Source organism: Hesperophylax consimilis, chromosome 2 (assembly GCF_061612785.1).
Source record: "Hesperophylax consimilis isolate HC1 chromosome 2, BYU_Hcon_1.0, whole genome shotgun sequence".
Classification (NCBI taxonomy): domain Eukaryota; kingdom Metazoa; phylum Arthropoda; class Insecta; order Trichoptera; family Limnephilidae; genus Hesperophylax; species Hesperophylax consimilis.
The window spans coordinates 6858111-6871145 of record NC_142837.1 but is presented as its reverse complement, the minus strand read 5'-3'; the positions used below and the strand labels follow the sequence as shown (position 1 = coordinate 6871145).

General features: G+C 31.9%; 1 protein-coding gene and 4 non-coding genes across 5 annotated transcripts in view; 2 read left to right on the top strand and 3 right to left on the bottom strand.

Moving 5' to 3' along the window:
• The window catches only part of SK (small conductance calcium-activated potassium channel), a 695575-nt gene that overhangs the window by 257916 nt on the left and 424624 nt on the right, over window positions 1-13035 (bottom strand). Inside the window, exon 6 of the mRNA XM_089640922.1 lies at window positions 4954-4980. Coding sequence (XP_089497048.1) covers window positions 4954-4980 — 27 coding nt within the window. The remainder of the gene's footprint in view (window positions 1-4953; window positions 4981-13035) is intronic.
• On the bottom strand, window positions 2380-2498 carry LOC149425656 (5S ribosomal RNA). The gene has a single exon (XR_016304699.1). It is a non-coding gene; the product is annotated as a 5S ribosomal RNA (ribosomal RNA).
• Window positions 3344-3462, top strand: LOC149425655 (5S ribosomal RNA). The gene has a single exon (XR_016304651.1). It is a non-coding gene; the product is annotated as a 5S ribosomal RNA (ribosomal RNA).
• Window positions 3786-3904, top strand: LOC149425654 (5S ribosomal RNA). Its single transcript, XR_016304697.1, has one exon. It is a non-coding gene; the product is annotated as a 5S ribosomal RNA (ribosomal RNA).
• On the bottom strand, window positions 4638-4756 carry LOC149425653 (5S ribosomal RNA). Its single transcript, XR_016304650.1, has one exon. It is a non-coding gene; the product is annotated as a 5S ribosomal RNA (ribosomal RNA).

The window sequence follows — 13035 nt, the reverse complement described above, 5'->3', positions numbered from 1 at the left end:
CCTTCTCCTCCCATCCACTGTGCTCCCCTTTGAATAATTTAATCACAAAAATCAAAGGGCTAGAACAGGACGAGCACTCAATCCTTCAAAGCAACTCTACCAGAGTAGAAAGAGGGACTGCCAAACCTATTTGATTAAGTCCAACGTCTTCTAAATTTACATTATTAATAATAAAAATCACATAGCTCTGGTTGGTAAGAGATGACTCATATTTTTATGTCATACACTTGGAACATTTTGTTTTACCGTTTTCGAAGAACATAAAAAACAAGTCAATGTGTAAAAAATTTCCAACTTAAAAATATTTGAAAGGTTTTCTCAAGTCTTTTAAAAAAAGAGGAAAAAGCTTACCAACGTTTGAATAAATGAATTCAACAAACATAAGAATCGCAGTTTACCTGAAACAAAAGAGAGAAAACATTTTAAAAATTTGGTCATGAATTAATGGTTGAATTTTGTTTTTTTTTCTCGTATATTAGATTACTATTTAAAAGCATCATCAAAGCACTAAGCATCATTATCTAAATAACTACAAGTAACTACTAAAGGACCAAACTGAAAAAAAGACATTTGGTTTTGCTCAAAATGTAACATAAACCATTGTTTTCGTTTATCTTCCAGAACGCGGATTATATTTTACATTTTAACATTCTTCCTGAGACGGGTTTATTTCAGACAAGTGACTTGGCAGTAACGGTCGATGGGCTGTTTTATTTTGCGGTCAACTTTTTCCGAAATCTTCTTTCTATTCCTTTTTCCACAAGTCTGTCATTTTGTTCGACACTGAATAAACTTGAGGGAGAATTCCAAGTGGAAGATATACTTCCCCGAAAATAAATCATTTGTCTTTTTAAGAGGATTTGTTAGGTCTCGAACAATTGAGTTGCGGTTGCCAAGATATTGAAAGATAAACCCGAAAACGAATTATTATTATTCTTAATTATTATTTATATAATTGGCTTTAATTTTGGAAACATTTTTTGATTTAATTCTCTGAGTGTGTTTTAAATGAGACCTGCCGTAGATCCAATACCAAAATAACGGTTTAATTTAAATTAAGACAAAAGAAATAAAAATAACAATCAAGGTGTTCTGAATTTCTTCTTTCGATATCAATAAATTTTCTCCCGTAGAACAATACCAAAATAAATGGTTTAAGTAAATATATGTTTTTAATAGGTGTTTTATTTTATTCTTTTTTGTTAGACATTGATTAAATGATATCCTCAATGGGATCTCCCATGCTGAGGATTTAACTAACATATTACTTAATATAAGACAACACATATTAACAGCAATAAAGGTTTTCTGAATTTATTCTTTCGATATTGTAAAATTTAAGTGAATTCCTTCTTGACAATTAATCACAAACGTTTCGTTTTGAGTTAATTATAATATTATAATAAAAATAACAGTAATTAAATTACACAAGTGTTAACAATGATGTTTAATAGTCGGCATTGGAAATTCATTTAGAAAGACTTTCGTTCTCTTTTCTCCCGACTCTTTCGATCTTCTGAAATCCAACCATACTGCAACGAGAACTGAAACGGTAGAAACTTTATTTTTCTGTATCAAATGATTTTTAAGAAAAAACACATGATTTCTACGTTCATTAAACTAATAACCACCTATCGCATTAAATATAAATTATTTACCATGACTTTTCAAAGATTTTTTGAAGTGAAACTTCTTTAGCCGCGTCATGCAATTTCGAGAACCGGAGTAAAACCAACTCATGACCGAAACGAAAATGCGGGACCGATTAAAGTTCATTTGATCTAGTGAAAGTTTTGAAGTAAGATATAAATGTTTTTTAGGTAATCTCGACAACTGGCGTTGGTGGTGTAATGGTCAGCGTAGTTGCATTCCAAGCAGTTGATCCGAGTTCGATTCTCGGCCATCGCATATTAATTTTTTTTTTTGGTTGAATGTTAATTTTATAACTCATTGTTTGTAGTCATTGTTCTTTGAAATTTTTAAATTTTTAATCCATTGTAATTTTAAACATTATTTATTTTTCATATTATTTTTTTCGTCATTTAAATTATATTTTGTACTGGGGTGACATCTATCGGCAGAATATTTTTTAATTTTAAATTATATAGTTTATGGGGGTGACATCTATCGGCAGAATATAAATATATATTTTTTAATCTATTTAATTATATTGATTACGGGGGTGACATCTATCGGCAGAATCTTTTAATGTTTTTTGTTTTTAACGCCTTTTTTTTTTTCAATGGTTGACCATAATATCAATCCACTAAGTAATATTTTAGGCCTGTAGCATACTTGAAAAGTTAAAGAATGATATAAGATTGTTTATGATGTTAACGATAAAAAAATAAAAAAAACATAAAATTACCATAAAAAATGGGCCAACGGCACGCGGTGTTCCCAAGCGGTCACCCATCCAAGTACTGACCGCGCCCAATGTTGCTTAACTTTGGTGATCGGACGAGAACCGATGTGTTCAACATGGTATGGTCGTTGGCAAACGCTAAACAATATTAATTTCTATTCTACCTGCCAATAAATATATGAAAATTAGTATAAAAAAGCCCTAATAATACTGAAAACATTAGCAAGGTGTGTGCGACGTTGATAAAAATAATCATTACATACGCGCTTGAAAAAGATCGTAATTACATCCATAATTTTGAAGGAATTTTTTTTTTCAATGGTTGACCATAATATCAATCCACTAAGTAATATTTTAGGCCTGTAGCATACTTGAAAAGTTAAAGAATTTTATGATATTATTAATGATAGTAAAGATAAAAAAAAAAATGGGTGTGTCAAGCCTACGCAAGACAGAAGTGAAACTTCTAATATTCTTCTCTCTCTCTCTTTTCATTTCATTCTCTCTTTTTTTCTGTCTATTGACATATTTATAAGTAGCATGTGATAAAAAAAATTAAAAGTTATAAAAAAAGAAAAAAAAAATTAGTTAAAGCGGGGATCGAACCTCGGTTCTTCACGACCACAGTCGTGCGCTCTGCCTCTAGACCGCGAAGCTGAGTTCGGAGAGTGACCTAAACTAGGTATATAATATTAGCTAGGCTCCTATAGCGAAATGATCCCGTTTTTTCGTCACGGTCATGAGTCGGTTTTACTCCGGTCCTCGAAATTGCATGACGCGCGTAAAGAAGTTTCACTTCAAAAAATTCCTGCAAAGTTATGGATGTAATTACGATCTTTTTCAAGCGCGTATGTAATGATTATTTTTATCAACGTCGCATACACCTTGCTAATGTTTTCAGTATTATTAGGGCTTTTTTATACTAATTTTCATATATTTATTGGCAGGTAGAGTAGAAATTAATATTGTTTAGCGTTTGCCAACGACCATACCATGTTGAACACACCGGTTCTCGTCCGATCACCGAAGTTAAGCAACATTGGGCGCGGTCAGTACTTGGATGGGTGACCGCTTGGGAACACCGCGTGCCGTTGGCCCATTTTTTATGGTAATTTCATGTTTTTTTTTATTTTTTTATCTTTACTATCATTAATAATATCATAAAATTCTTTAACTTTTCAAGTATGCTACAGGCCTAAAATATTACTTAGTGGATTGATATTATGGTCAACCATTGAAAAAAAAAATTCCTTCAAAATTATGGATGTAATTACGATCTTTTTCAAGCGCGTATGTAATGATTATTTTTATCAACGTCGCACACACCTTGCTAATGTTTTCAGTATTATTAGGGCTTTTTTATACTAATTTTCATATATTTATTGGCAGGTAGAATAGAAATTAATATTGTTTAGCGTTTGCCAACGACCATACCATGTTGAACACATCGGTTCTCGTCCGATCACCAAAGTTAAGCAACATTGGGCGCGGTCAGTACTTGGATGGGTGACCGCTTGGGAACACCGCGTGCCGTTGGCCCATTTTTTATGGTAATTTTATGTTTTTTTTATTTTTTTATCGTTAACATCATAAACAATCTTATATCATTCTTTAACTTTTCAAGTATGCTACAGGCCTAAAATATTACTTAGTGGATTGATATTATGGTCAACCATTGAAAAAAAAAAAGGCGTTAAAAACAAAAAACATTAAAAGATTCTGCCGATAGATGTCACCCCCGTAATCAATATAATTAAATAGATTAAAAAATATATATTTATATTCTGCCGATAGATGTCACCCCCATAAACTATATAATTTAAAATTAAAAAATATTCTGCCGATAGATGTCACCCCAGTACAAAATATAATTTAAATGACGAAAAAAATAATATGAAAAATAAATAATGTTTAAAATTACAATGGATTAAAAATTTAAAAATTTCAAAGAACAATGACTACAAACAATGAGTTATAAAATTAACATTCAACCAAAAAAAAAAATTAATATGCGATGGCCGAGAATCGAACTCGGATCAACTGCTTGGAATGCAACTACGCTGACCATTACACCACCAACGCCAGTTGTCGAGATTACCTAAAAAACATTTATATCTTACTTCAAAACTTTCACTAGATCAAATGAACTTTAATCGGTCCCGCATTTTCGTTTCGGTCATGAGTTGGTTTTACTCCGGTTCTCGAAATTGCATGACGCGGCTAAAGAAGTTTCACTTCAATAAAAAAAAACATGAAATTACCATAAAAAATGGGCCAACGGCACGCGGTGTTCCCAAGCGGTCACCCATCCAAGTACTGACCGCGCCCAATGTTGCTTAACTTCGGTGATCGGACGAGAACCGGTGTGTTCAACATGGTATGGTCGTTGGCAAACGCTAAACAATATTAATTTCTACTCTACCTGCCAATAAATATATGAAAATTAGTATAAAAAAGCCCTAATAATACTGAAAACATTAGCAAGGTGTATGCGACGTTGATAAAAATAATCATTACATACGCGCTTGAAAAAGATCGTAATTACATCCATAACTTTGCAGGAATTTTTTGAAGTGAAACTTCTTTACGCGCGTCATGCAATTTCGAGGACCGGAGTAAAACCGACTCATGACCGTGACGAAAAAACGGGATCATTTCGCTATAGGAGCCTAGCTAATATTATATACCTAGTTTAGGTCACTCTCCGAACTCAGCTTCGCGGTCTAGAGGCAGAGCGCACGACTGTGGTCGTGAAGAACCGAGGTTCGATCCCCGCTTTAACTAATTTTTTTTTTCTTTTTTTATAACTTTTAATTTTTTTTATCACATGCTACTTATAAATATGTCAATAGACAGAAAAAAAGAGAGAATGAAATGAAAAGAGAGAGAGAGAAGAATATTAGAAGTTTCACTTCTGTCTTGCGTAGGCTTGACACACCCATTTTTTTTACACACTAACAGCATTTTTAATTGAATAGAAATTATACGGATTACAATTTCTGTCTACGACCTTTCTTGAAAAGCGCTAAAAACATATTTATGTTCTTTTATATCCTAAATATATATCTTTTATATCATGCTATTTGAATATCATAACTTGTAACTTACAATCCTCTCTTTCGAAATACTTATGCAATCATTCAGTATGCTTATTATAGTAGGATTTAATAATTGGATAGTACTTATGATAAGTTAACAATATTATGTCAATACCAAGAAGAAAACACTCTCTTATTCCTCGAAATTACCACTATCGCAAACACATAAAAATATTTTAATAAACATCTTGTGACGGGACTTATATTAAGAAAAACAAATAAAAACACCAGTTTTTTATGATACAAAATCTAAAATGTACAAGGTTTTTTATTTAATTTTCATAATCGTCTTACACCGTTTTTAAAGTAAAGCATAATATGTTAAAAGAGAGGGGAATTGTAAGTAAATAACGCATCAACATACATATTTTAGAAATTTACAGAAAAAGCAAGGAAGAATAAAAAATAATAGATATGAATGAGAAAAAAAAGATAAAAAAGGATATACTTATCGATGAATAATAAAATATTATATTCCAAAGTAACAAAATTGAGAAATACGATTAAAAGCTTTGTTTTAATATGCTTTTGAATTTTGTATAATTTAAGATTCCAAACTTATATTAAAGGGTAATTGGTTAAACCATTCCACTCCAACATACTTTAAAATTTGTGGGCTATTGTAGGTTACAGTACGGAATAGTTATAGATCCAATAACATTAGTTGTATATTTTTTTGATAAAAGTGTTAAATTTTAATTGTTTAAACAATCTAATATCTCAATAATTTGCAGTGAAGACACTATAAATTCTTTAAAAAACTGATGGTGCGATAATCATATGACTTATTTCTTATCGTTTTGGATAATATTCTTAGGATGATTTTTGGTGATAAATGAGAAGTTTTTAATGCACCATCAACATCCCAGCCAACAATTTTATATCGCAATATAGACTGAATTAGGGAAAAATAAATGGTTGAAATTATTTAATTTCTCCGATTTGTGGCTTCATGAAAGAGCCCAAACAAATTACTTAGGGTGAGAAGGTATGGGTTGACAGGTACTAAACGAGGCTTAAATTTGTGGTAGCCTAGTAATTAAATTGACCGCACTGAAACTAGTTACAATAGTTACAATTGGAAACTCGCCGAGAAACCACCGATGATGTGATTATATAAAGTTAGCCCAAATTATAAGTCAACTGAAGCATAGGTAGTGAAGGTATTTATTTAAAATACATATTTGAATAAGAGTATCAGGTAAATAATATGGAATAAAACATGGACACTTGTATCGTATTTCTCGTTTTACGGCTAAAAATCTCATAGACCATTTAATTCCTTTTTTAGTGTCGAAAACTACACGTAGACTTCCAATGTATATTAAAGTAAGTGTATTAAATAAATTATTATACTGTCAAAAGAGAAGAAAAGTTAGTTGTATTAATAAAATGAAGGATTATGATGTTGACAGGTATTAGAACCAATTAGTTTCTTTGCTACAGAAAATTACCAACGTGGAGTAGGACAAAAACATACATTGTTTATAGGTCAGACGACCATAAGTAAATGCATCAAACTGTTAATGAAGGCAGAACCTTTATAGAAGATGGGTATATTGTCATGAACTAATGAACCCGGCAGCAAGTAGAGAGTGGTTTCACGGACAAATTAAAAATTCTCGATTGCTATATATTATATATGTATATACATATATCGACAACTTTACAATATCGGATCACTTGTCACACTACTGATACGCATACCGATATTGGTAATTAAAAGTACGAAGAAAAATGTTTTTCTCTCAATTTTTAGAATCTAAAATAAATCACAAATGCAAGAAAAATAACGCTCATTTTCTATAACGATTAATATTAATATCAAATTAATACGCAGCGTGGTTAAGAATTACCCCATTTGCTGTGCAAAGGGGATGACCATGCTGAATAAATTCAGGAAGAAATTATATTTTATACGCCAAAACAAATACAACTCCCGAAGGAAGAATCTTTGTTACGGACAGCGTCGTTAAGCTGTATTGTAGTTTATTTTTCTATAATATTATGCATGTACCTACCACTGAAACTTTTCCCCTATCTCAGTTACTTATTTCACAATTAATAAGCAAATTATATTTAACGAATCATATAAAAAGAAAATCTGAAACACGAATATTTTGGATATACGTGTGTTAATTGAGTTTTTTTTTCAAACTGTGTAAGTGTACGATTAAAGAGACCAGCTTTTTTATGAATACAGTACTATTGTGCGACTGTCAAATGAAACATTAAAATCAAACTGACACCTTGTTTTATCTCATTCTGTTACTCACAACCCCAATGCTTTTTATAAAACCTTTTATCTATCTAGGTTTCTAGCATTTCTATTACGCATTATTTCTGTCAGCGATCATTCCAGTTATTTCAAATATGAACTAATAATGAAAATGAACCTATGATATCAAAGTTTCAAAAAGAATATATCGATGAATTTGGTTCTATTCTCTCTGGGAATGGTTTTAATTGTCGTTTTTATAAGTTTTGATGCTCTCTAAATGGTCTAGAGAGCATTAAAAAGCAGTATAATAGAAGCCATGCGATGCGAGTTCAAAGTGCGAAAGTTGCAGAAAGCTCGAGTCTCTTCCAAACTAGGGAAGATAACTTCTTGAAACTAAATTACGGCAGGTAGTTCATCGACGAAGGTAAGTTTTTTCATCAACTTCTAGCATCACTACTAATCTTCATTCCATCATTATTGGAAACTCATTCTCGTAAAGAGGTTGAATTTTTTGTTGAATGTAATAATATTTACAAAATTATAGAGAAGAAAAACTCAAGTTGCAGAGTCATTGGAAATATACGACACCAAAAAAACAGAGATACGGGAGGTGAAAAATAAATAAAAATTATATAAAAACTTAAACTAAACACAGACGGCTTCCGCAGTTAAGGGGGAAAGCTCCCGACTAGTAAGCTGGAGGTCGCGGGTGCAAATCCCGGCGTGCGCAAGTAAATTTTATTTAATTTGTCGCGATAACGTTTAAATTTAATTTAAAATGATTTGTTTATTTGCAACACGTTCCAGAGTACAGGTACTCTCAGTAATGCCTTGGTATAAGACCACTATTCAGAATTGAAATGTGGCTTAAAATAGCTTTGGCCGTGTTTGGTGTCCAGATCTGAATATCCAGGTACTTTCCCACCTCTCTCTCCCTCGTCTCACTTCCCTCCCCACTACCTCCAGCCTCAAGAAATACCGCAATGGGGGATGCCATAGTCTAACTGGCTCTAGATGGTTGGGAGCAGTTGGGACATAAAAAAAGACGATGCCATTATTTTGTAATTATCTCGAATGAAAAAATTACAATTCAAATGTGTTGTTTATGTGATATTTATTTTTTGTGGATATTAATTTATAATAAAATATGGGTTTCCGAATACTTAGTTGTTCTGTTGGAAGTATTTGTGGTTACTGAAATTGATGAATTTCCGATAGAAGCGAGCAATTTGAACGAAGTGGGTAGGAAGCTAATCAATCTTCATTACGTCAGAGGATTAAGAACACCAGCTTTAGATCACACCTGCTACATAGTTGGTGGTGTAATAATTATTCTTCTCTAACCAAAATGATCTTCCAGTATTTTATTGCCTAATATGAAATTCACCACCATCAAAACTATGTTGTAGAACTAATTTTCTCAAATTAAGAAAAATATGTATTTTGAAGAAATCTTTACCTAATCCGCGTTTTCCATAAGCAAAAGTATTAAATAATCATGATATCAAAACCATTCACGCAAATAACGCTGCGTCGCGCAAGCTTGCAATGGCAGCGGTAATAAAAAAGTATAATGTGCAATCCCCTCCATCTCACCTCCCCCTCCCGACCACCAGTCACTCCGAGGCTTAAAGGCTGCTCGTTAACAATAACAGCCTTGCCGATCATTTCCGTTTCCGTCAACTTTACGCGTTCATAAAAGGGGGCGGAATATATTAGCTGTGCAAATTGATATTTACATACATAAACGATCTGACGCGCGACAGTTTATCATGCATATGCGGAAAATTTATATTATGTTACATTGATGTACTCAAACTTCACAAATACTACCCATTGAGGTATTTTGTGAGGCTGAAGGCATCGGGGAAGGGAAGGAGATGGGGAAGAGAAAGGTGGGAAAGTACCTGGCTATTCAGATCTGGTCACGAAACACGACCAAAGCCATTTCAAGCAACGTTTCAATGTTATGTATCTCTGTCTAATTGCGTAAGCCAGAGACTATTTGTTCAGTATTTGGAGTTTCGGAAAAAATGTATCAATATTTTTTCTATTTTGGGGTTTTTCCTAACATGGTGGTCGATTATCGTGGAGAGCTCTTGAGATTATAATAATTTTTCATAATTTAGATTTGAAATAGAGCCGTGGTATCAAATAGAGGCTTTTCTCAAACCAGTTATGTAGAGCCTCTAGACCAAAGTTCTATTTCCCCTAGTAATTCATGTTTTTGTTTCTTGACACAAAAAACTTTTTCTTGAAACGAAAAAACTCAAATCATCAAATTTGAGTCATTTATTTATTTATTTTCGGGAAATCGACAGTTTACATTTAATTTGCATAAATGACAAAATAATTCGCATTTCACGCATTTCGATTTTATGAAAATGCTCTTCCGAAGAAAAAAAATAATAATCTTCCGAAGAAAAGCCATTTTCTTTTGTAACAGACAGCAATATCCTTTTCAATGGTCTCGTTTCCGATCTGCATTCAAGACGCATCCACTTTAGAGGCGTTATCATCTTAACTATAATATTACTCAAGTGCATATTGGATGGGTGATTTTATTCATTTTATCATTTATACGAGTACTCGTATTTTGAGATTAGCGCTTGAAGAAAATAATGTTTTTTCGAAATGTCAATAATAAGATAGGAAAGCTTATAGATTTACTCTCAGGTGTAGATTTTAGTTGGTTTTAGTCTGTCTAATGAAAAATACCATAAACAGCATCGTTTGACAGCTATTTGCAAAAGATTTATGCACGTGTGATTTTCTGAAATATTATACTTTATTCTTAATGAAATGATTTGATGGCACGTTAACTGTTTATGTATTGCCTCAAACTTGTTCAAATTGTTTACCCAAATCCATCAATGTGTTCCAAAACTCTTATAAAAAATTTTTAAAGGTTGGGTTAAAAAAATTGAAACTAAATATCTTATATCGGAAATATGCTATGTCTATGCTTCTATTTAAATAAATTGCCGAAACTCTTCTAAAATCATTGTATCACATTAATATACCTGGGTATTGTATTTTTTAAGGACCACCACTGTTTTATGTATAAATTATATTTTTTTAATAAATATACCTTTATACATACTCACAGGCTTCGTCTTTGGTTTTTTTGTTACCTGTGAAAATAAAACTACATAAAACAAATATTTCTAGAAATTGTTACATTGTTAATGCCCAAGATATACACATAGTTTTTTTATTACTAATAATATTGTTTATTTCAACTTTACTTTCGAGGTCACCACCACAAAAGGATTTGTTGAAATTGAATCAAAAATGGAACACCATTTTTATTTGGCATCAGTCATAACACTGGAGATCGGGAAAATTCTTGCAAAGCTGGTGTTAGCATAATGGAAAAGATTAAGAATGGAATGCCTAGATGGTTTAGGCATGCAGATAGAATGAAAGAAAAAAGGGAGTATATTATAAAGGAAAGACATGGCGCCATTAGGTTAATCAAATAATCAAGTTGGATCATAATAACAGAAGAATTGTATAAGATGTTTGAATGTGAATGAAACAAGGAGTGTGTGTTCCATTAGAAATTTGCAGAAAGAACACAAAAAACCCATACCACACTAATAGTTGATGGCTCTTCGTTGAACTTCATGGCGGTGTGCATATTTATATGGAAACATCATTTGATCGAACTATTTGTGTCAGGCTCCACTTCTGTTTAATATTCTTTCAGATTATAATTATGTCTTCCGATTTTTTAGTTAAGATTTAGTTAAAATTCTTTTTCTTCTTCTGTTAAATAAAAACATTTTGTTTTATTTGTTTAAAACAGAGTCACCCTCGTAGTTTTGTGTACTTGCTCTTTTTCTTCTTGTGTGTACTGTCATTATAAATTTAACGGGAATAATAATTTATTATTCTGAATTCTGAATTCAAATTCGGTTCAAATATTTTTACAGGGCATTCTCAAAGTACCCAAATGGTTACTCACGTAACATGTTTTTTTCTTATTTTTCCTATTATTATTTTTGTGATTATGTAGGTGCTTTATGTTGCTTCAATCAAACATCTATTTTAAAACGTGTAAATTATTGATAATTTCGATACATGCTTAGCTTAGTGAGGTTGATTATTATCTGAATAATTGTGTTATTTATTCTGTGAGAAGAAATAAATAAATGAAAAATATAAAATAAAGCCATAATATTCTAATTCAATACTTAAAAATCTTTACAAAATTGTGATGGGATTATACCCGTGTTCAAATTACAAAATGAAAAAACTTCCCCTTTTTCCTCGATCCTCAACAGACCATTTCCCGCAGTCCATTTCAACCGCGCCGAACCTCCGCACTTTACTTGAGTACTCATCCTCAAAACTTAACCCTAAACCATTCATAATCCCGAGTAAAACCGGGTACACGTCAGCTAGTTATAGTTATAGCTATATTTCAACCCCCCCTCCCCCCAAGATCATCAAAAGAACCTTTTTCTCCGTCCACTTCATCCGGAGTACTTACTAAAGTAATCATCCTCAAAACTTAACTCAAAACCAATCATAATCCCGAGTAAGACCGGGTACACGTCAGCTAGTTAATTTATATTTTTAGATAATTGCATAGTTAATTTTATCTCAATAACATTTGTTTTCTTTTCAATGGTTTTTTTTAATGTGAGTACATACAATAGGCTCTATTCTTGTTTTATTATTTAAAGACATTCTTGAATTTTATATTTAGTATTACACATGTTCGTTGGAAATTAGGTATATTTCTTGTAATACGTAGTACGTAGACATCTTCTCAACTTGACGTATGTTTGACTTATTAAATACCTATCCGTAAGTATTTACTCAGCATCTCAATTTTATCTTAATTTAGTAACATATATTTTATAAATATATTAATTTATTTTTTATCATTGAAATATTGTATAAGTTAATTACAGGATCTCATAGCTTGTTTTGTTATTTACACAATATGTTCTTTACTGCTATTTTGCATCCTTGCTGTTTTATACAGCAAGGACTGCGAGTACGTACCTAAGTAGCAAGTAGCAAGTACGTAGCGTTGAGCTGCTTATTATTAATGAATTAATCTGGATTCTTCTGCTACACGTTCATAAGGACTCTTTGTCACTTACAAAATTCCTATTTAGACATATTTTCATCTTGAAATATATCATACTTATTATATATCGTAGTTAGTATATGTGAGTTTGGTCAAGTATAACAGGGATGAGTGAATGAGAGCAAATTTATGGGTAAAACTTTGAATATTCTGGCATTACGAATTTGTGGGTACTAGTGATAGGTCGGTTGTATGTCTAAGATAAGCCTCACATAGTGAATGGTTATCTGAATAATATATACCA